A 23,617-nucleotide genomic window follows, 5' to 3' on the forward strand; every position below is an offset into this window, starting at 1 on the left:
AGAAACTCACAGTAACGACCAGGTGGACGATAGATAATAACAAATAAAACTGGTTTTTGGGACTTCCAATTTGGATGGACAAGACTAAGAGACAAGCTTTCAAATGAATTAAAGCTCTGTCTGGGTTTTTGATTAATTAATAAGCTGGAATGGAAGATTGCTGCTAATCCACCGCCCCGGCCCGTGCTACGAGCATTCTGACAGTTAGTGTGACTCGGGGGTGTTGACTCATTTAAACTAACATATTCATCCTGCTGTAACCAGGTTTCTGTTAGGCAGAATAAATCAATATGTTGATCAATTATTATATCATTTACCAACAGGGACTTAGAAGAGAGAGACCTAATGTTTAATAGACCACATTTAACTGTTTTAGTCTGTGGTGCAGTTGAAGGTGCTATATTATTTTTTCTTTTTGAATTTTTATGCTTAAATAGATTTTTGCTGGTTATTGGTAGTCTGGGAGCAGGCACCGTCTCTACGGGGATGGGGTAATGAGGGGATGGCAGGGGGAGAGAAGCTGCAGAGAGGTGTGTAAGACTACAACTCTGCTTCCTGGTCCCAACCCTGGATAGTCACGGTTTGGAGGATTTAAGAAAATTAGCCAGATTTCTAGAAATGAGAGCTGCTCCATCCAAAGTGGGATGGATGCCGTCTCTCTAACAAGACCAGGTTTTCCCCAGAAGCTTTGCCAATTATCTATGAAGCCACCTCATTTTTTGGACACCACTCAGACAGCCAGCAATTCAAGGAGAACATGCGGCTAAACATGTCACTCCCGGTCCGATTGGGGAGGGGCCCAGAGAAAACTACAGAGTCCGACATGTTTTTGCAAAGTTACACACCGATTTAATGTTAATTTTAGTGACCTCCGATTGGCGTAACCGGGTGTCATTACTGCCGACGTGAATTACAATCTTACCAAATTTACGCTTAGCCTTAACCAGCAGTTTCAAATTTCCTTCAATGTCGCCTGCTCTGGCCCCCGGAAGACATTGACTATGGTTGCTGGTGTCGCTAACTTCACATTTCTCAAAACAGAGTCGCCAATAACCAGAGTTTGATCCTCGGCGGGTGTGTCGTCGAGTGGGGAAAAACGGTTAGAGATGTGAACGGGTTGGCGGTGTACACGGGGCTTCTGTTTAGGGCTACGCTTCCTCCTCACAGTCACCCAGTCAGCCTGCTTTCCCGGCTGCTCGGGATCTGCCAGGGGGGAACTTATATCACATGACTAACATGACAGACATGACATAACAACATGAGAAACATAACATAACAGCATAATGTGATGTGACTAATGTGACGGAGGCCAGCAGGAGTCACTGTGCAATAGTAGTCAGTAGACCTCACTCCCCAACAACTAATAGGATATTCTAGTTATATGACCAGCACCTGTAAGCGTTTATGGCTAAGCATTCCGGCACTGAGAGCATTCCGGCACTTAGAGCGAGAATAAGTCTGGAAGCGACTTAGCTTTAGCTTTAGATCTAACTTATTTTCACTAGAACAGGCTCAATCAGACAGGAATTGTTACATGCAGGTCCCCACGACTCTATCCTACCCAGGGACCAGTCTAGACTGGGTTTGTGACATTGTAACCAGGGGCGGCCCCAGGCCTGGTTACAGCGGCCTTGTAACTGTCTCAGCGGTTACAAGGTAAGGAACGTTCATGCGAACCGACTGAGTGCGGAATTCAATTTGGCCCAATTCTCTGCCATCCACTGCATGAACCACCAGGGGGCATGAAAGCTGATATAATATAACGCGGAGGGACCTGGCAAAGAGAGGACAACATTAAGTGAGAGTCGGCTGCAGAATCAATAAACACCGGGCAGGTCAACATGGTATACTCAGACGTGAATTTAGCTGATAAAACATTCTGTGAGGAAGGAGTAATTGAGCTTTGACTCACCCGTAATACCACTTTCAGCCACACAGGTGCACCCCTTACAGGACAGACAGTGATCACATGACCAGATTGTCCACAATAATAACAGAGTCCTTCCAAAGGCGTTGCTCGCGCTCCTAGTTGGAGAGGCGTGCCCATCCCACTTGCATGGGCTCCTCGGCCGCACCAGTAGAGGCAGAGCTTCCTGAATGACTGGGTGCGGAGCGGTCGGATGAGAAGACGGGCCGTGGACCCGGAAGATGGGTGTCCTGGCGCGGACGGTCGGACAGGCAATGATTGGTCTGGATAGCCAGTGCGATGAGGTCATCAAGATCATCAGGCAGATCCACCACGATGAGCTGATCTTGAATGTTGTCACTCAGGCCCGGGAAGAAGACATCTTGGAGCGCCGCGGGGTTCCAGTCACTCTTTGCGGTCAGAATATGGAAGTTAATGGCGTAATCGGCCACTCAGTGATTAACTTGCCTTAGCCTCATCAAAGAGTGTGCCGCCTCATGGCCTGGAGAGGTGTGCTGAAAAACCTGCTGCAGGGAGTTGATGAATGCTGCAAGGGAGGAGCACGATGGCGCATTGTGGCTCCACTTGGCTGTTGCCCACATACCTGCCCGGCCAGTCAGGTAAGTGATCATGAATGCTATCTTTGCCTGTTTGGACGGAAACATTGATGACTGAGCTCAAAGTGCAGCTCACAGAAGCTGGACAGAAGCCAGCGGGGCAGTCAACGGTCCCGGAAGTGGTGTAGCAGCCAGGAACTGTGGCTAGTTGAGGCCTGATGTTTTATGGTGTTCAGGAGTTGCTCCATCTGAGAGCTCACAGAGGCCATGAAGGAGTCTTGCCATTTGGCTAACTCACTGATTCCACAATTCAGGGCGGCAAACTGGTCCTCTTGTTGAGCTAGCTGCCAGCTGTGGTGGTGTACCACCCACTGGAAAGCATCTGCATCCGCGTCTGCTGTGTCCATTGTTGGCCTGATCGATCTATCAGAGTCTACTGGCAGAGCAGGCTGGACACAATTGCAAGACGCAGGGAAACAGCTCTGTAGAATTAAGGCGTTTACTTGGTACGAATGCAGGGGTCAGTACACAGAAAGGCACTCCAAAAAGAGCAACAGTAACACAATCATCAGGCTAAGGCATGGTCCAGGTACCCAGGCAGGTTGTCGAAAAACATGATGAGGCAGTCAGAAGCAAAGTAATAACATGAAAATCCATCCCTGGATTTTAACTCCATATCCAAAGAGAGGCAGTTAAAGTTAAAAACTGCATCAATGTTCAAAATATTTGAATTCATCTGTATCTGCACTGATTTTTTTTTATGAACCCAAGTCCTCTAGGTGGCGCTCTGTTCACATCTTACACCTTTCTGTTATAAAGCATTTTCTTCGTGCTGCATTGGTGTTACATTCTCGTTCTCCTCCACCTTTGTTCTGCACTGCTTTTTAAGTCAACAACTCTGCATTATGATTGGGTGACCATTGACACAAAGGTCCACAGTTATAACCATAAGAAGAATTAAGCTCAGTTATAGAAGATGCAAGACAAAAGAAGACATGTCACGGGCCACAATCTATTGACTTAAGGGCATTAAGTGGCCCCCAGTCTGACAGTTTGAAACCCCTGCACGAAAGGTTCTTAGTGTACCTGATGCCGTCACATCTCTCAAATAAATGATGCCAAAAGAAGATGCTGGCCATCAGATAAAATTCTTTCAAAAAAGAAATCAGCATCATTGATGATGTCACGTGTTTTGACTGATCTGATTGGTCTGTTTCAGGAGCACCACTGGTCTGCGCATTAAAGATCCTGGGAGACTGTTACTACTGCGTGTCGGGTCTCCCGGAGCCCAGGCACGACCACGCCACTGCTGCGTGGAGATGGGTCTCAGCATGATCAAAACGATAGGTAACGCCCACTTCAAAACACACTTTTACTGCATCCAGTCAGGAGACCGACTTCGTGTTTGTTTGTTTGTTTTGTTATGATCGTAAAATTGTGGAAACATTCCAGAATAAAATTTTAAATAGTTGAATCAGATATTTGACCTTTGACCTTGAGCTTCCTGGTATCCCTCATTCGTCATTGGTGGGAGGGTACAAAGATGGAAGGAATACATTAAAGTGAGGGGGGGTGTTTTCTCCTTATATGGTCAACACTCTAGGGTGCTGTTCCTTAGCTGACCTTTGACCTTGTCAAGGAGATGAGAGTCATTGTCATCACTATAGAAAGTTGTCGCTTGAAAATGATTTTCCTGCCGAGGTGTGGTGCAGCCTGACTGTATGCACCTGTTCCGAAACTCCCAGGATGCCTTTCACCTGCTGCTCATCAGCACTGTTATGAAGCGTGAAATGAGGCAGGAAGGAGCGTGACGGCGCCATCTGCACTTCAGCCTTCCTCCAGCCTCCATTTGTCCTGCTTTTATTGTGTTTGGGGATAATCGAGTATGAAATTCAAGTGTGGGACGTCTGCTGAAAGGTGCCACGTTAATATCTTGGTGAGTTTATGAACAATGTGCCTCTACATTATCTGGCTTCTGTTTCACCAAAGGTCAGTTTTATGTTTGTTAAGTTGTGGCGTGAAGGCCACAAACATGTTTCACACAGTGACCTGAAGGGTGTCTTTGAATATTTAATCTGTGGAATCACCCTTGAGATTAATCAACAGTGTGCAAGAATTCTATAAAACCCACATCTGTGGGTCTGTTATATATATATATATTAATTGGGTACAGTAGTCTTGTTTGGGGATGGACACGAAAGGGGAAAATATGACACATATAATGTTACTAGCTGGGGTACCCAGCGTTGCCCAGGTTAACCTGTTTAAGATATAATCTACAAAATAGCTCAATATATAGGTGGAATCCCCAAACCAAGAGAGAAAACTGAATTTTGCTGCATGCAAGAAACAACAATGAAGTTCTTCAGACTTTATATTGCAGATCAAGTATGCTCATAATCATTAATCAGAATTGATGTTATGACCTTTATAATTGTTGATACACTGCAAATCTAGTTTATAAGAATGCTACAAAAATAAAATGGCTTTTAAGCAAATGTTAATTTTGGATTTGAGATGTTGAATATATATTTAAATGTAGCTTTTCCTGACCAATAGTTCTGAAGAGCCTCTTGGTAGACAATGTTCCTTGTCCTTCTGTCAGGAAAGTGGATATACAGCTGACTGGGGTTACCAACTCTGGAGCATCTGACTAACTAACTGTGGAAGATCGCAGGTTCTGCCATATTCAGGCCAGCCACATTATCAGCAAAAGTAGTGGTTTCTTTTTGCACACTTTGAGGCATTCCATCTTTAAATGGTGTAAAAGTTGCCTTGCATATTTCTTAAAGTTATGCATTTATTGGTATATTTAGAGAACAAACAATCTTTTCAATTGTAAAAAAAAAAGAGGTTTGACCACTAAAAACAGTTTGAACCATGAAACATCAACATACCAAACTATTAGATCAACCCCAAAGCTAGTGCACTATTATAATAGGACAGCAGGTTGTGAAGAGTTGATAAATAACAAAATTTAACTTATGATATTTACATCATAATGAGCAGCCTTCATACAACGTGCCATTGAAGAACACAGACTCTATGCCCGCTTACTGGATGTTTGAAAGGGTGCTGCCTCATCAGCAGTTAGAACTACATCACTTTTTCAAATGATCTGCAGAGTGCCATTGTGATACAGAAAACATGCGTTTGCCTGATGCATTATGATCAATGCTAGGCAAGTGATACACATCATGTACACTCGACACCTTTATTTTTAGAAAATGTGCAAATGTTTAGAAATACATGTACAAATTGCAAGAAAAGACAAAGCTTGATATTTTATCCAGTAAACTTTTAAAGTTTAATTTACAGCCTGTGGTTGAAAGCTCTCTGCTAAGAGTGAAAACCTTCATTCCAAGAAGGAATAGGCTGTATTCTGATAAGTATTATATCATAATGATTGTGTATAAGTTTTATCAAAATTCATGTGGATTGCCAGCCAGCAGCAGATAGCCCAGGAGTCTGGGCTCTGCTTATAGCAGTAGGCAGGCTACTGAGCTCCTGCATATATGCATAGGGCCAGCGGCCAGCTATTAAAGCTGAGAGATTTGTGCTGGAGTACAACTGCCACTGAGGTACATATGGTTCAACTGTATGTATCAGATTATTGTTAATATTGTTGTCTTAATATTATTTTTTTTGTTGTTTGAAAATTGTACCAGGTTGTAGCCCATGTCATGGTGGTTCAGAATATGTAACTCTGGGGAGTTCACCTTTTGTAGTTTTAGAGCCTATTCCAGACAGACAGAAAGAAAAAACTGTATGTATCAGATTATTGTTAATATTGTTGTCTTAATATTATTTTTTTTGTTGTTTGAAAATAGTACCAGGTTGTAGCCCATGTCATGGTGGTTCAGAATATGTAACTTTGGGGAGTTCACCTTTTGTAGTTTTAGAGCCTATTCCGGACAGACAGAAAGACAAAAGTAGCCATTTATGTATATAGATTTCTCTACTTCCAGGGTCCAACCACAGCATTTTCAACGGGTTTTTGGGCAAATTACATGCAAACAAAGTGAAACTGCAAAGAAAAAGTGACAATGTGGTGGAAAGTGGACATGTGTTGCGGGTTGTTTATGACCTGGAGCTCAAAGGTGTCGAGGTGGTTTTGCAGGCGAGAGAACGGAGCTGCTCTGGTTAGCTGTGTAGGTTAACACTTACCGACATGACGTCTCCCATCTGCCTTGCCTTTTCTTCTCCACTGGGAACCGAAAAAAAAGAAACTTTCTGCAACTGCTTCAGTGATTGCAGCTGAAAACAAAACAGTACACCATTTTTCTGTGTGAATTTATCCTGTGTATATACTGCACAACGGAGCGCAGGTCCCCTTAAGTGGTCAAATCACGCAATATTGCGCAGGGTTCAAACGAGACTGTGGTGCCCTATTTGTCTGTTCAGCCAAAAACTCTAAAAAAAAAAAAACACACGGTTACATTAGCATTTTTTCAGTCAATGTGTAAAATTACCTGAAGATGTGCAGTAAATTTGTTATGATTAAACCAGAGACAGAGGTTTGGACCCAAACTGCAGGGAGTCAAAATGAAGAAGAAAAACAACAATTTTACTGTGCGAACAATTACGAATAGGTAAATGGACAAATCTGAGGAGGAAGGCACTGGAGCAAGGAGACGCCGAGTTGAGCAGAAGGTGGATGGAGTGAGTTTCCGAACCAGATGGTGAATGACCAGAACCAAGCGGCCGTGAAGGAGCTGACTGTAGACAGGAATGCTGTGGACACAAAGAAAACAAACCAGACTACAGGGAATCAGAATAATAGAGTTTCTGGCAAATGTGCCGGGCTTTAAATACAGCTGGCAGATGTGCAGAATCAGCTGTGTGACGCGATGCCTGGTGGAACAGGAAGGGAAGGAGCAGAGCATAGAGTCCCTTAATTCAGACAGTAGCAACATGATGAGTCAAAAAAAATGCAGCTATTTTATTTATTTATTTGCTGAAAATGCCGGGTTATTGTGCATTTGGATGCACAAATAGACACAACAAGGGCTTCAACATGTACAGATTCCCTTCAGATCCGAACAGAAAAAAAATTTGGCAAAATAAAGTCAGCCATGTGGGATGGAAGACGACATCATCATCAAAGCTTTGAGAGGTAAATTTATTGTTCTGTCCTATGTACAGTAAAACTCACCTAAACCATCATCGTATAAACTAAATATTCACAGTCAATGGACCAAAAAAGTCCCAAAGTTTTTGTATTGTTTTCCATGTAATAAACACTGTATGTAACAGATTTTGTATAATGGATTTTTCGCTCACATCGGATAAAATATCCCATCCGATCGCAATGTATTTCCATTAACAACCCCTCATATGTGGGGCCGGAGTCATTTCCGTGATTTTTTTCACACTGTGCTCAGACTCGGATCCACAGCCTGACGTGCACCTGTAATTCAGACACCTCAGAAGGCTGTGATTTGACACTTTTCCACTTTTACTTTGTCTCTCATATTTTAATAGTTTTTGGAGTGCGCACACTGATAACATTTCAGGATCACACAAGTTTGGCAGAAAAGTCTGCAAATTTACAACACAGAGTTTGAAAAAGAAGAAATCGTACAGTTTACCTTTGAACTACAGGTGATGACTGTAGAAAGAAACGCTTGTTGAGGGTCAAATTAATCCAGAATAAAGCATAATCCAGCGATGGAGGACTTTAAAACTGTCACACACGTCATTGCATGACATGGAGTTACAGAGCTGCAGCTGCATAAATCAGGCTTTAAATTAATTAAATAAATAATCATAGATTGTAAATTTATGTTAATTTGATAGCTTATCTATGTTTATATTTATTTACCTGTACCTGAATGTGTTGTTGTATGTAGTTAAATGATTTTTGTAAAAATGTTGAAACATAAAAGGTTCATTCAGTAGTTAAGCACATTTAGACCCCAAATGGTGCCATGTTCTGAGTTGACACTACTCGCTTAATAAAGGGGCCCTAGCAGAGCAGACACCAAGGCAGCACAAAAAAGATTTTTCTACCAAAATTGTAACTATTTTTAAGCACGTTACAGTACATCTGGAAAGTATTCACAGTAGTTCAGTTTTTACATATTTTGTTATGTTACAGCCTTATTCTCTCAAAATTCTACTCACAACACCCCATAATGACAACATGCAAATTTGTTAAAAATAAAATTAAAAACTCAGAAATCACATGTACATAAGTATTCACATCCTTTGCTCGATACTTTGTTGATGCACCTTTGGCAGTAATTACTTCCTCAAGTCTTCTTGAATATGATGCCATAAACTTGGTTGCATTCCTCTCTGCAGCACCTGTCAAGCTCCATCAGGCTGGATGGGGAGCATCAGTGCACAGCCAGGAACATTTGCAAAATATTCTGCTTTGGTATTAGAAAGTTTTTTCTACAAAATGCATTAGAAAACATTTTGAAAACATTAAAGTGTAGACTCTCCGAAACATCAAACAAAATTTTCAGAATGTTGCAGTAAGATGTGCTATGTTTTTCCTAAAGGTCACAAGAGCATGTTTTAGGACAATGTGTGACAGATACTGTATTTCCCAAATGGTTTGAAACAGTCAATTTTGTTTTTTTTTTGTTTGTTTGTTTGTTTGTTTTGTTTTGATTTTTGTTGTTGTTGTTGTTTTGTTTTGTTTTAATCAGGGCAGAGCATTTGATTAAAAAAAAAAGTCTAAGTCATGAAGTAAAAATGAACAATTTATTAATTTCCATATACTTGACCATATTGTCACTGGCATCTGGAACAGAATAAACTTAAATACAGCTTCTGCTGATTGAGTAACTGCAGCCTGGCTGGCTGCATCCTGATTGGCTGGCCACATCAGTTACACAAACTTAAAGCATCGCTGCAAAGTGTAAAGATGTATATAAATGATTATAATAAAGATATAGATCAATAATTCAGTGAGGTTTTGTTATTGAAATATTGGTTGAGAAAAGTTTTAGGTCACAGGTGGTGGCCAAGTGGTTCATGCACTTGGTTTCAATATGGAAGGTTCTTGGTTCAAACCCCACCCCTGCCAGAATTCTCCATGTGATGTGGAGTTGCATCAGGAAGGGCATCCGGCATAAATTGTGCGCCAGTTCAACATGCAGCTCCACCTTGGATTTGCTGTGGTGACCCCGAGTGCAAACATGGGAGCAGCTGAAGGAACTTACTTTTTGATTGAGGTTTACAAAACATTTTGGGTGTATTGCCCCAAAACATTTCCACAATGTTTTGGAGAGTCTACAATTTAATATGTTCAAAACATTCCCCAAAATGTTTCTCAGATGTTTTCATGTTTTCAACTTGTATAACTTACCTTCCTGCATGTTCTCCCCGTGTTTGTGTGGGTTCTCTTTGGGTGCTCTGGCTTCCTCCAAAGACATGCAGGTTAGGTGAATTGGAAACTTTAACTTGTCCATAGGTCTGTGTGCAAGTGTGAATGTGTTTGTCTGTATTTGCACTGCGAGAAACTGGCATCCTGTCCAGGGAGTACCCACCTCATGCCCTGTGACTGCTGGGACAGGCTCCAGCACCCCCCACCTGTGACCCTTAATTAGAGTAAGTGAGGAAATGGACTGCATTATATAGCGCTTTTCCATCTGCATTAGAAGCTCAAAGTGCTTTACAATGTGCTACACATTCACACACTGATGTCAGGGTGCTGCCATGCAAGGCGCTCACTACACTCCACCCGGAGCAGCTAGGAGATTAAGGACCTTGCCTAAGGGCCCTTAGCAATAATCCGGCCTGGCTGGGTTTTTTTGAACCGAAGATCCTCTGGCCTGAAGTCCAACGCTTAACCACTCCATCACCTCTCCAACACTATTGACAATGGATTGATTTGTTTTGCGGCGTGTGTAGTCGCTTTCAGATGGCATCATGAAGTCATCACAGGAATAAGTACCAAAAACAAACCAAACATGAAGGAACTCAGTCAAACAGCTCCTGACCTGACCATATGGAGACAGGACCATTCCTATTCTAAACTATTCCTGACTGTATGATTCCTTGCTTATTCTGGTCCCTCAATTGTGAGAGACTAACATGCCTGCCCTGATCACATGGTTCTGAGGGGACCAATTAAACAGAACCCTCTTGGTGGCGATAAAAAAAAAAATATATATATATATATATATATATATATATATATATATATATATATACACTCAACAAAAATATAAACGCAACACTTTTGGTTTTGCTCCCATTTTGTATGAGATGAACTCAAAGATCTAAAACTTTTTCCACATACACAATATCACCATTTCCCTCAAATATTGTTCACAAACCAGTCTAAATCTGTGATAGTGAGCACTTCTCCTTTGCTGAGATAATCCATCCCACCTCACAGGTGTGCCATATCAAGATTCTGATTAGACACCATGATTAGTGCACAGGTGTGCCTTAGACTGCCCACAATAAAAGGCCACTCTGAAAGGTGCAGTTTTATCACACAGCACAATGCCACAGATGTCGCAAGATTTGAGGGAGTGTGCAATTGTCATGCTGACAGCAGGAATGTCAACTAGAGCTGTTGCTCGTGTATTGAATGTTCATTTCTCTACCATAAGCCGTCTCCAAAGGCGTTTCAGAGAATTTGGCAGTACATCCAACCAGCCTCACAACCGCAGACCACGTGTAACCACACCAGCCCAGGACCTCCACATCCAGCATGTTCACCTCCAAGATCGTCTGAGACCAGCCACTCAGACAGCTGCTGGAACAATCGGTTTGCATAACCAAAGAATTTCTGCACAAACTGTCAGAAACCGTCTCAGGGAAGCTCATCTGCATGCTCGTCATCCTCATTGGGGTCTCGACCTGACTCCAGTTCGTAGTCGCAACTTCGCACAGCCATTGAAGAGGAGTGGACCAACATTCCACAGGCCACAATTGACAACCTGATCAACTCTATGCGAAGGAGATGTGTTGCACTGCATGAGGCAAATGGTGGTCACACCAGATACTGACTGGTATCCCCCCCCCCAATAAAACAAAACTGCACCTTTCAGAGTGGCCTTTTATTGTGGGCAGTCTAAGGCACACCTGTGCACTAATCATGGTGTCTAATCAGCATCTTGATATGGCACACCTGTGAGGTGGGATGGATTATCTCAGCAAAGGAGAAGTGCTCACTATCACAGATTTAGACTGGTTTGTGAACAATATTTGAGGGAAATGGTGATATTGTGTATGTGGAAAAAGTTTTAGATCTTTGAGTTCATCTTATACAAAATGGGAGCAAAACCAAAAGTGTTGCATTTATATTTTTGTTGAGTATATATATAAACCAACATTTCAGCCAGGTGTGATCATTTTGATGATTGTTAGTTTCAATTCCTGCCTGGTGTTCCTTTTCCTTGTTTGCAGATACGTGCGATCACGTACGAAACATGACATTGACATGCGGATTGGGATCCACTCAGGCTCGGTGCTGTGCGGCGTGCTGGGACTCAGGAAGTGGCAGTTTGATGTCTGGTCTTGGGACGTGGACATCGCCAACAAGCTGGAGTCCGGTGGGATCCCTGGGTGAGTAAATCAAACACACACTTCTGCTGGCATGGTTTGTTTTTTTATTGTCCATGTTCACAGGGAAGGAAGAGCAATCTACAGAGTCCAGTTGCTCGTGCTTTAATATTTGACCCAGTTAACCTTTGACCTTAACTGTCAGCATGCTCACAGGCAATGACCTTTTCTTTCCAGGGATTCAGTGTCATCAGTCAGGGTCAAAGGTCAAAGTCAGTTTTGCATGCCCAAACGTCTGACATATTTACCTCGCTTCTCAGCATGCACCCAGGTAATGACCTTACCCAGTCTGAGGTTGAAGGTTGTAGATCACGTTCAAAGGTTAAGGTAAAATTTTTCACTTTGTTTTTGCAAATTTGTATAACATTGAAGCAAACATAGGTCACCACCAACAATCAGCTTTAAAGGTCAAATATCAAGGGTAAGGTAAAAGGTCAAGGCACTTTGTAATAAAATATGTTTCCTTTAAATTGGTATGATTTTATGAAGACTTAATTTCTTTTAAGGTAGTTTTAGTTTTTCTTGATAACACAGTCGGTCTGACCTCAGGCAACACAGAAATGATCAAAGGTCAAGTCCTTTTGTTTTGTAGTGTATTTATTTTTCAATTCATATTCATCACATGGTGATGTGTATCTGACATGTTAATAAAAAACTACTGCAGTTGGGGTTGTATTTTCTCATAAAAAACAAAACAACATAAAAACAAAACAACAAAAAAGTTACAGAGCTGCCAGAAAAATAGACACGCCTTCACAGTGTAATGAAGTAACACTCAGCAGTTCTTGTAATAAAGACAAAGTATTTTCGCAAAAAAGTTCAGTTTCAGATGTTTGTGTTGTGAATCAGTTTAGAAAGTAAAGGTTTGTACGACTGAAATGTTCTGTCACAGACATGAGGTAATGATCAGGTCTGTTTTGTAAGAGATGTTGGTGACATGAAGCCACAATATTAAAGAAATCTATTTTAATATCACAACTAAATGCAAGACCATGATGTCTGTAATGTTCTAAATTGTCGCTGTGATAATCCCTCGTTGGTGAGGAAGACTGATTGCTGGACAGGATGGTGGACACACGGAACGGCCCAGTCTTGACGTGCACGGTTTCTGACAGACACTGCATGTGGTTGCTGTGGGAAGCTTCTGCCGGTCAGGATCTTGCTCTCTATCCTTCCTCTTTCTCCTCTTCCTGTCTTGTGTTGTTCATCTGCAGTTTTCAAAGACTTCCACTCCTGTGTGGATCATTGCTCACCAGCTGTCACGGTCCCTTGCTTCTTCCTGGGTCTTCCACTTGATGGAGCAGTTCTTAAGGATGTGCTTCAGGAGGTCCTTGTAGTGTTTGTTTTGTCCTCCTCTGGACCATTTCCTCATCTGAGAGTAGAAGATCTGCTTGGGAAGAAGGCCGTCATCCATCCTAACGACATGACCCACCTACCGAATCTGGTTCTTGATGATGACACATTTGATGCTCTGGAGCTTGGCTTCAGCCAAGATGCTGATGATATTGGTACAGTAGTCTTCCCACCTGATGTGGAGGATCCTCCTCAGGCAGCGTTGGTAGAATTGGGCACCGCAGTCTCGTTTGAGGGCGGGCACTAAAGGGATAAAATATGACGTATAGGACGTAATTTCTCTACTTCCGGAGGACCAACCACAGCATTTTCAACAGGTTTTTGGGCAAATTACATGCAAACTAAGTGAAAATGCAATGAAAAAGTGATGATGTGGTGGAAAGTGGACATGTGTTGCAGGTTGTTTATGACCCAGAGCTCAAATGTGTCGAGGTGGTTTTCAGGCAGAGAACTGAGCTAAATCTAGTTAGCTGTGTAGGCTAACACTACTGACACGACGTCTCCATCTGCCTCGCCTTCTCTCTCCACTGGGAACCAAAAAAAAAAAAACTTTTTGGGACTGCTTCGGTGATTGCAGCCGAAAACAAAACAGTACACCATTTTTCCATGTGAACTTATGCTGTGTATATACTGCACAACGGAGCGCAGATCCCCATAAGTATCCAAATCCCACAGGGTTCAAACGAGACTGCGGTGCTGTATTGCTTACCGGTCTCAGGTGACTGCAGCAAGTGTTCCAGGTCTCACAACCCTTCAACAGGTTTGGCATGACCCTGAAGGTCTCAGTTGTTGAAAACACAGGTGAGAAGCTGGCCAAATTCAGTTCCTGCACACTTGAGGCGGTGTTGGATCTTGTCGTTGTCAGCATTTAATGATACATGACTGTCCAGGTATGGAAAATGGGTCATGTTCTCTTGGATCTGTCTGTGCAGTTTCACAGCAGGAAGCTTTGGTTTGACCATGTTGGGTAGAGGCTGATACAGGACCTGTGTCTTCTTCTTCTGATGTGAGACACGCCAATCAAGCTTGTTGTCAGCTTCATCAAAGGTTTCAAGAATTTTTCAAAGGCCTTCTTTTGTAAGGGCCTTTACGAATAAGTACAATCAGGGCAGCTCGTATGAGTGAACCACGAAACATTGAGCTGACGGGCAGGGCGTGAAACAATACCACTGCGATGGTTTTGTGCACGCAGAAAGACAGTGCGAGCAGGTGCACGATATGTAACCACATCACGCAGCTGCTGTGAAAAAAAAAAATTATATATATACGAGGGCTGTCAATAAACGTCCTTTTTATTTTTTTCAAAACTATATGGATTTCATTCATATGTTTTTACGTCAGACATGCTTGAACCCTCGTGCGCATGCGTGAGTTTTTCCACGCCTGTCGGTGACGTCATTCGCCTGTGAGCACTCCTTGTGGGAGGAGTCATCCAGCCCCTCGTCGGAATTCCTTTGTCTGAGAAGTTGCTGAGAGACTGGCGCGTTGTTTGATCAAAATTTTTCTAAACCTGTGAGACACATCGAAGTGGACACGGTTCGAAAAATTAAGCTGGTTTTCAGTGAAAATTTTAACGGCTGATGAGAGATTTTGAGGTGATTCTGTGGCTTTAAGGACTTCCCACGGTGCGAGACGTCGCTCAGCGCTCTCAGCCGCCGTCGTCAGCCTGTTTCAAGCTGAAAACCTCCACATTTCAGGTTCTATTGATCCAGGACGTCGTGAGAGAACAGAGAAGTTTCAGAAGAAGTCGGTTTCAGCATTTATCCGGATATTCCACTGTTAAAGGAGATTTTTTTAATGAAAGACGTGCGGACGGGTCCGCGCGTCGGGACGCAGCCGCCGCAACGCTCCGCCACAGGAAAAACACCTCTGTGAAAGCCTTAAGGACAAGTTGGAACATGTCCTGCCTGTTAAACAATTTCTCATATACTCACTCCACTGAAAAGCCATCAAAAGCCGCCTGGATTTTACAAATGTGTTAGAAAAGTATCCGACCTTATTATTTTTTTCAAAAAACCATATGGATTTGAATCATGTGTGATTACATCAGACATGCTTGAACCCTCATGGGCATGCAGAGTTTTTCAACGCCTGTCGGTTATGTCATTCGCCTGTGGGCAGTCTTTGAGTGAGGAGTGGCCCACCTCTCGTCGTTTTTTCATTGTTTAGGGAATGGCTCAGAGACTGCCGCTTTGTTTGACAAAAATATTTCAAAACTGTAATGCACAACTGAGTGGACACCATTCGATAAATTCAGCTGGTTTTGGTAAAAATTTTAATGGCTGATGAGAGATTTTGGTCTGGTAGTGTTGCTTAAGGATGGCCCACGGCGCCTGAACGGCGATCTGTGCTTCGAGGCGCAGCGTCTCGCCGTTTCAAGTTGATAACTTCCACATTTCAGGCTCTGTTGACCCAGTAAGTCGTCAGAGAACTTTCAGAAGAAGTCGGCATGAGGAGTTTATTCGGACATTCCATTGTTAACGGACATTTTGTAATGAAAGAACGTGCGGGCAGAGTCGCATGTCGGGCCAGACCTGACCGCGGGGGGTCGCGACAGGAAAAACACCTCCGTTGGAAACCTTATCGGGCAAGTTGGAACATGCCCAAGCTGTTTAACAATTTCTCACTTGTTGAAAGCCATCAAAAGCCGCCTGAATTTTACAAATGGTTTTCAACACAGAGGTGTTTTTCCTGTCGCGGCACACACAGATTCGCCGAGTAGTCACGGAAACGACTCGACGAATTTGCGCGCACGTCTTTCATTACAAAATGTCCTTAAACAGTGGAATGTCCGCATAAAGTCCTCATGCCGGCTCTTCTGAATCTTCTCGGTTCTCTCACGACGTCCTGGGTGAATTAAGCCTTAAATTAGGATGTTTTCAGGTCGAAACAGCCGTTGACGGCGCCTGGAAGCACTGCGCGACGTCCCGCTCCGTGGGAAGTCTTTACAGCAACAGAAACACCCTATAATCCTCTCATCAGCCGTTAAACTTTTCAACCGAAAACCAGTTAAATTTCTCAATAGTGTCCACTCGGATATTCCTCACAGGTCCAGAAAAAATTTTGATAAAGCAACGCGCGCCATCTCGAGCAGCGTGTGAAACAAAGGAATTCAGCCGAGAGGGCTGAACCACATCTCACTCAAGGCCTGCCCACAGGGAAATGATGTCACCGACACACGTGAAAAAACTCACGCATGCGCACGAGGGTTCAAGCATGATTGGTGTAATCGCACGTCATTCAAATCCATATAGTTAAAAAAAAATAAAAGTGTCGGTTTCTTATCTAATAGACCTCATATATATATATATATATATATATATATGCCACCCACAGGATTCAAACCTGCAATTTCCAAAAGCTCTGACTACCAGCCAGAAACTTTACCACTTTACCAGACACCATATAAAAACACCGCATTGTATTGAATCCCTCTCATAAAGCAGATAATACAAGTATGATCCGTGTGTTCCTCTGTACATGACCCTTAGCCACAGACGTACAGTCATGAATGACATGAATGAGAAGCAGGGCGCTTTTATGGTCCACATCTGCTGGTGGATATGTCCAGCTGGCCCGTGCACAGTGTCCGGCTCATCACGTGTGTCCTTGAACAGTTTGCTGCAGGACAGACACTGTGTCATGTGGCTCATAGCTTACATGGGTGACATTACATTCAGATTGCCCACTGCGTGTTATGATCTGATGGTCCATTTTACCTGGGGTAGCCTATCAATGTGCGCGGTGTGCACTCGCTCGCTGCAGCCCATTGCAACAGCGATGTTTTTATGTATGTCCACGGGAGGACAGCAAGGAGACACACACGTGTCACAGTGAACAGTTGTTAGTTCATGTCCGTCCAAACATAGTGTGTGTTCTCCAGCTGGGACTTCCAGAAACAGAGATCTCCACAGCAGCTCCTGTGGGTGGACACACCCTGTCAGTTCAGTGCACACACCAACGTGTCACTATGTCTGTGTTAAGTGGTCTGTGGTGAGTCTGTGCAGCTGACAGGCACCTTGCTGTGCTGTGTGCGCTCTGAGCTGCCTGTCCGGCCCCCATGTGATCATGTTTGTGCAGCATACATATCAGCATTTTATGCAAGTGTGCTCCCCCCCCCCCCCGGCATACCACATTTACACCGGGGGGGTGAGTGCCACACATGCGCGATTCACACACATGGCACGTGTGTGTGGTGGGGGCCGACACTGGCACCTCCGTGGTGTTTTGCTGTTTTGGCAAAGCCACTCTCGTTGGGGGCACTTTGACAAATTTCACATCCACCTCGACAGTGATCATCTGCTGACTGTTTTCGTGATGATGAACGAGTGGTGTTAAATGTTTGTGCGTGTCACCTGGAATTTGGCCGGCACCTGCCGCAAGACGGTTCGATGGGTTCGCACAGTGCTCTTTCAGCCGCTGGTGTGTGCAAATAATAGTAGCAACAGGTGTACGAGGCATTGCCCATCAAATATGGCCATCGGGTATTGCGAAGGCTTTGCGTCCATATGTCCATCCATCTGTGTTCAGCATAAGTCCAGGCTTATTACTGCTAGAGTCTTCAAATTAACAGGGGACATTCTTGGGACACAGACCTTGAACAGTTCAAGATGGCTGACCTTGACCTATTTTAAGAGGTATTTTAAGTGGTTAAAAATTCACATTCTGTTTCAGTCTATTCAGTTTTGTTTTTGAGTGGCGGGGGTGACAGCCAATCAGAGAAGAGCTGTGCCGTGACGTCAGTAGCTGGTCTCCCCAAAACTGTTTTGTTTTATGTGTTTATATGCATGTTTCTCATATATTATGTAAAAGCTAGCGAGAAATAAACACTTCTAAAACTGAAACCGCTGTTTTTGAAACCTCATAACACCTCTGGAGTCATTTACAAGACATTTTTGCAGACATTACCATGCGTGCTAACTTCCGCTAACTCAAAACTAACTTTCTATGGAGTTAAATTTGTCTCATTAATACCTGCAAATGCACAGAGGGTGATCTACAAATATTCCTTGATCTTCACAACTTCCACTCTTAAAATGTAAATATTGTTTTTGAATGACTGATAGAGGGACTTTATTGAACATGTACAAATTGTACGCAAGACAATAAGATCTTAATAATTAATTAAACAACTGTAAATTATATTATATTATATTATATATTATAAATTATAAAGAACACAATGTTCATACAGCCAAGGGTATTTTAGCATTGCATTATATTTTTATCCTATCAAAATACAGCACTGTGCTTCACCTATTATTTGTTTGTTTGCAGAACAATAATGGAATGCTGGTGTGAGTAAAAGAGATGGTTGTTGGTCACATTCACCCTGTTCAAACTGGTCCTGCTGGGTAAAATGTTCTGGTTCTGTTTCACCACCTCACAGAACTGATTTTTGTTCTGCTGGGGACCTGACTACCTGGTGACCTCAGCTCTGTCTCGAGACCTGCATCTGTGCTGGATCATTTCTGGGGGGGGGGGGGGGGGGGGGTGAACTAAAAGGACGAGTGAACCGACAGATGTGAGAGAGGTTGAGGGCAATTTAGCCACAGATAACTAAGGATATACGAGGTCTGTGAGAAAAGTATCGTACCTTTTTATTTTTTTCAAAAACTATATGGATTTGATTCATATATTTTTACGTCAGCCAAGCTTGAACCTTCGTGCGCATGCGTGAGTTTTTCCACGCCTGTCGGTTGCGTCATTCGCCTGTGGGCAGGCTTTGAGTGAGCACTGGTCCACCCCTCTCGTCGCACTCCGAGCCGCCATCGAGAGGCAGAAAACACCACATCATTTCTAAACGGATGGCTGTGTGGAGCCGGGACCGTCGTGTGCAATTTCTCTGGTTATCACCAGACATAGGACATGCCCAGCTCTCCACAATTTCTCTTATACTCAATGGGTTGGTAAGCATTGAAAGCTGAAATAGGCATGTCCGAACATGTCCCCTGGTACTCCGAAACGGAGCTGTTCCTTTGTCTCGCTCGATCAGCGAATCGGTCCTGACGCGCGAAGCCTCCACGCGGCTTTCCATGACAAAATCTCTTGTTAAAAGTGAAATCTGCCGGAAAATGGCTGATGTCCAGCTCTTGTGATAACCAGAGAAATTGCACACGATGGTCCCAGCTCCACACAGCCATCCATTTAGAAATGATGTGGTGGTTTCTACCTCTCGATGGCGGCTCCGAGCGCGGCGCACCGTGCGCCATTGTGGGGCGTCCTTAAAGCTGTAGTAACAGTCCTTATTCTCTGTGAAGCCCGTAAATTTTCACCGAAGCCAGATAAATTTTTTGAATGGTTTCCAGCTGCTTATCTCTAACAGTTTCTGAAAAATTCTGATGGAAAAAAAGCCCAAATCATTCCGCCATTTCCTCGCAATGAAACAACGACGAGGGGGCTGGACCACTCCTCCAACAAGGTGTACCCACAGGCGAATGACGCAACCGACAGGTGTGGAAAAACTCACGCATGCGCACGAATGTTCAAGCTTGGCTAACGTTAACATATGAATCAAATCCATATGGTTTTTGAAAAAAAATAAAAAGGTCCGTTACTTTTCTCACAGACCTCGTATTGTTAGAAATTTCAAGTGTTTTATTTTATTTTAATGGTTTTCCACTAAATGCATATTCAGATTGTTTGGCCTTCACATTCAGCGACAGGATTAAACTGCAAACGGCTGATTTTAAAAATCCAGCCAGCATCTGTCGCTGAGTGACGCCAGAGCATGAGCTCGACCTCGGCGTTCAGCTGATTTACATAATGGATGAATGATGCTCTCACATTCCTGAGCACAAAATGTTTATGTTCCAAAAAGTCTGATAAAAGTGTTCTGTAATTTAACAATATTAGCAGGCTGAGAACTTCCAGGTTGCGCCTCTTAATCTAAGATACAGTATTTGTTCCAGGATCAATGTTTCCAATACGTTGAGCTCAAATCAGTTCATTCATTTTGAAGAAATCCTCCTAAAAACCAAAACAAATTTAATCTGCTTGGTGAATGCAGTATCATGCGCGCATGTGTGTGTGTGTGTGTGTGTGTGTGTGTGATCATTGAAGATTGTTTTATTGTGTATACAAGACTTCAGGTTATTATGTATCTTGATAATAAGGCAATATGTTACATATTAACCAGAAATTAATTTTATACAACACTTAGTGCAGCAACAACAGAAAATCAATAGAGGAATCCTTCAGATGGTGATACAAGCAACACATTGAGTGGACCAGGCAGAGCCCAGATCTGAATCTGAGACATTACTCTGTAGAAAAAAAAACAAACAATTGGTCACTTGAAATTTCGTCGTGGCAATCGCTCATTGGTAAGGAAGACTGATTCCTGGACAGGATGGTGGATACAGAATTGACTGAACAGGTCCAGTCTTGAAGTGCACTCTTTCTGGTTGCTGTAGGAAGCTTCTGCTGGTCAGGATCTTCCTCTCTCTTCCCCTTTGTGGGTCAATTGAAGAATTATATTACATAGGAGTCAAAGTTATAAGATGCTGCACTCATATTGAAAACTATACTAAAAAGGCATAGTTTGGGCTATCTATGACTGAATGTTATGGAGTTAAGGGATTAAAAAAACAGTAAGAATGGTGACAAAGGTCAATTTCAGTTTGTACAGGGGTCAAAAGTTAAAGTTGCTCTAATTTTGGAAAAAGTGGTGCAAATTATTGGTTGAGTTAAAAGGGTATTAAAAATTCCTGTGAATACTTTCTGGATACTGCACAAACAAGTTAATGTACGGTGCATCTGGAAAGTATTCACAGCACTGCACTTTTTTGTTGTTACAATCTTATTCCAAAATGGATAATTTTTTCCTCAAAATTCTACACACAATTGTACACCCATGAGAAAGAAAATTCTCTGATCTGATGAGACACAGCCAAGATATCAAAGGAGTGTCTTCATGACAACTCTGTGAATCGTCCTTGAGTGGCCCAGCCAGATCCCAGACCTGAATCCGAGTGAAGATCTGTGAGGAGATCTGAAAATGGCTGTGCACTGATGCTCCTTATTCAACCTGATGGAGCTTGAGAGGTGCTACAAAGAGGAATGGACAAAACTTCCTAAAGATAGGTGCATTAAGGTTGTGGCTTCATATTCCAGAAGACTTCAGGCTGTAATTGCTGCCAAAGGTCCGTCAACAAAGTATTGAACAAAGGCTGTGAATACTTATGTACATATTATTTCTTAGTTTTATACTTTCAATAAATTTGCAAAAACAAAAAAAAAATCATGTTGTCATTATGGGGTGTTGTGAGTAGAATTTTGAGGGGAAAATTACTCTATTTTGTAACTGTAACATAACAAAATGTGGCAAAAGTAAAGTGCTGTGAATACTTTCCAGATGCACTGTAAGTGATCCTCCACCTCTGAGTCTCACTAAGTTATCATTCATTTGACACAAAGTCATTCCAGTGGTACCCAAAGATCCTCCAAAGAGACTTGGTACCAATGAAATTCACTCATCACCCTGAGGTTACTGGTTACCATAGCAACAGGACCCTAAACACTTGGACTTTCGTTCTCCTACAAAGATATCAGCGTTACTATGCACCTTTGATCTCATAACTCCATAAGTTCCTCCCACACATCTCTGGGTCTCAAAGGCCAAGGACCCAGAGACATGAAAGTCTGAATGTCACTGCTGAATGTGAATGTATCTGCAAGTTCATGTACAGACACACATCTGATACCTGTGTCCAGGGTATCACTGAAAGTTTGGATCTTGGATCCAGGACAACCTCAAACCCAGACAATCTGATTGCTGCAATCAGAGTATCAATTGATTCCACAAACATCACAGCACTGTCCACAAAGTCAAGGCCAGTTTCCTTGTCAATAAAAGCACCCAAGCTGCTGGTTTCTAAACCTCGACTGAACCCCCAATCCATGAAAGAACGTAACAATGCAAGAGCCCTGAGGAATCCCTGAGGAATGCCAGTATTCATTGGGGAAATGCTTAATGTGAAAATAGGAAAATGCTACCAACCATAGCTATAAGGTGATCATTTGTTGAGGTCTTCTGTCCAAATGAAGAAAAAAAAAACAACAACAAACAAACAGTCATACCAAGTGATTATATATATTTTGTTTATATGCTGTATTTATTTGTAATGTCTGTTCCTGTGAGTTGACTGATTCCTGTTTACATTCCAGGCGGATCCACATCTCCAAAGCTGCTTTGGACTGTTTGAATGGAGACTATGAGGTGGAGGAGGGCCACGGGAAGGACCGTAATGATTTTCTCCGCCGTCATAACATTGAGACATATTTGATCAAGCAGCCAGAGGAAAGTATGCTCACCCTGCCGGAGGACATCATGAAGGAGGCAGCCAGCTCAGCGGACCGCCGGGCCAGCAGCGCCACCTTCAACGAGGCATCCTGGAGCCCTGAGCTTCCCTTCGACAACATTGTGGGAAAGCAGAATGTAAGTGGTTTCCCTGTTTGTGTGTCAAGTCCCGTTTTCTACTCATTTGCACTGTGACGGACGTTCAACTTCTTCACAAGTTTGACACGCAGCTGAAGATTAAAGCATTTCTAATTCAAGCTTAAAACTACAAATTTTGTTTAAAAAAACAAAACGCAGACAACCAAAAACAGCTCTTAAGGTGAGCTGAAGAGTTTCAAATCAAGCACATGTTGGTCACCATGTGTCCTAAAAACAGATTGTATATGACTGCAGAAACTCTGTGGCAATCCACATCCAAAAATTCAGCACGAAAACCAAAATAACTTAATGTCTGAGCGGGCATGTCTCACAGAACGCAGACTTCCTCTGTGGGCGTGTCTCTAAGTGGGCGTGTCTCTCAGAGGGTGGACTGGCTCGTGCATGTCTCACAGAGCAGAGACTGGCTTGGTGGGCGTGTGTGCATGTCTCACAGAGCACAGTCTCATTAGGTGGGTGTGTCTCAGAATGCGGTATGATGTGTCTCACAGAATGTAGACTGGTTAAGTGGGTGTGTCTCACTGAGCACAGACTGATTAGGTGGGCATGTCTCACTGAGCATAGACTGGCTCGGTGGGTGTGTTTCACAGAATGTAGACTGTTAGGTGGGCATGTCTCACTGAGCACAGACTGGTTAGGTGGGTGTGTCTCACAGAATGCAGACTGGCTCGGTGGCCGTGTCTCACAGAATGTAGACTGTTAGGTGGGCATGTCTCACAGAGCACAGACTGGTTAGGTGGGCGTGTCTCACAGAATGTAGACTGTTAGGTGGGTGTGTCTCACTGAGCACAGACTGGTTAGGTGGGTGTGTCT

General features: G+C 43.1%; 1 protein-coding gene across 1 annotated transcript in view; it reads left to right on the plus strand.

The window, feature by feature from the left end:
• adcy8 (adenylate cyclase 8 (brain)) overlaps positions 1–23,617 on the plus strand; it is a 304,694-nt gene that overhangs the window by 137,641 nt on the left and 143,436 nt on the right. The window contains 5 exon segments of the mRNA XM_034182725.1: positions 3,683–3,691; positions 3,694–3,763; positions 3,766–3,808; positions 11,836–11,997; positions 22,516–22,786. Of these exon segments, the coding sequence (XP_034038616.1) occupies positions 3,683–3,691; positions 3,694–3,763; positions 3,766–3,808; positions 11,836–11,997; positions 22,516–22,786 (555 nt within the window).

This window comes from Thalassophryne amazonica, chromosome 12, assembly GCF_902500255.1.
Source record: "Thalassophryne amazonica chromosome 12, fThaAma1.1, whole genome shotgun sequence".
In the NCBI taxonomy this organism is placed as follows: domain Eukaryota; kingdom Metazoa; phylum Chordata; class Actinopteri; order Batrachoidiformes; family Batrachoididae; genus Thalassophryne; species Thalassophryne amazonica.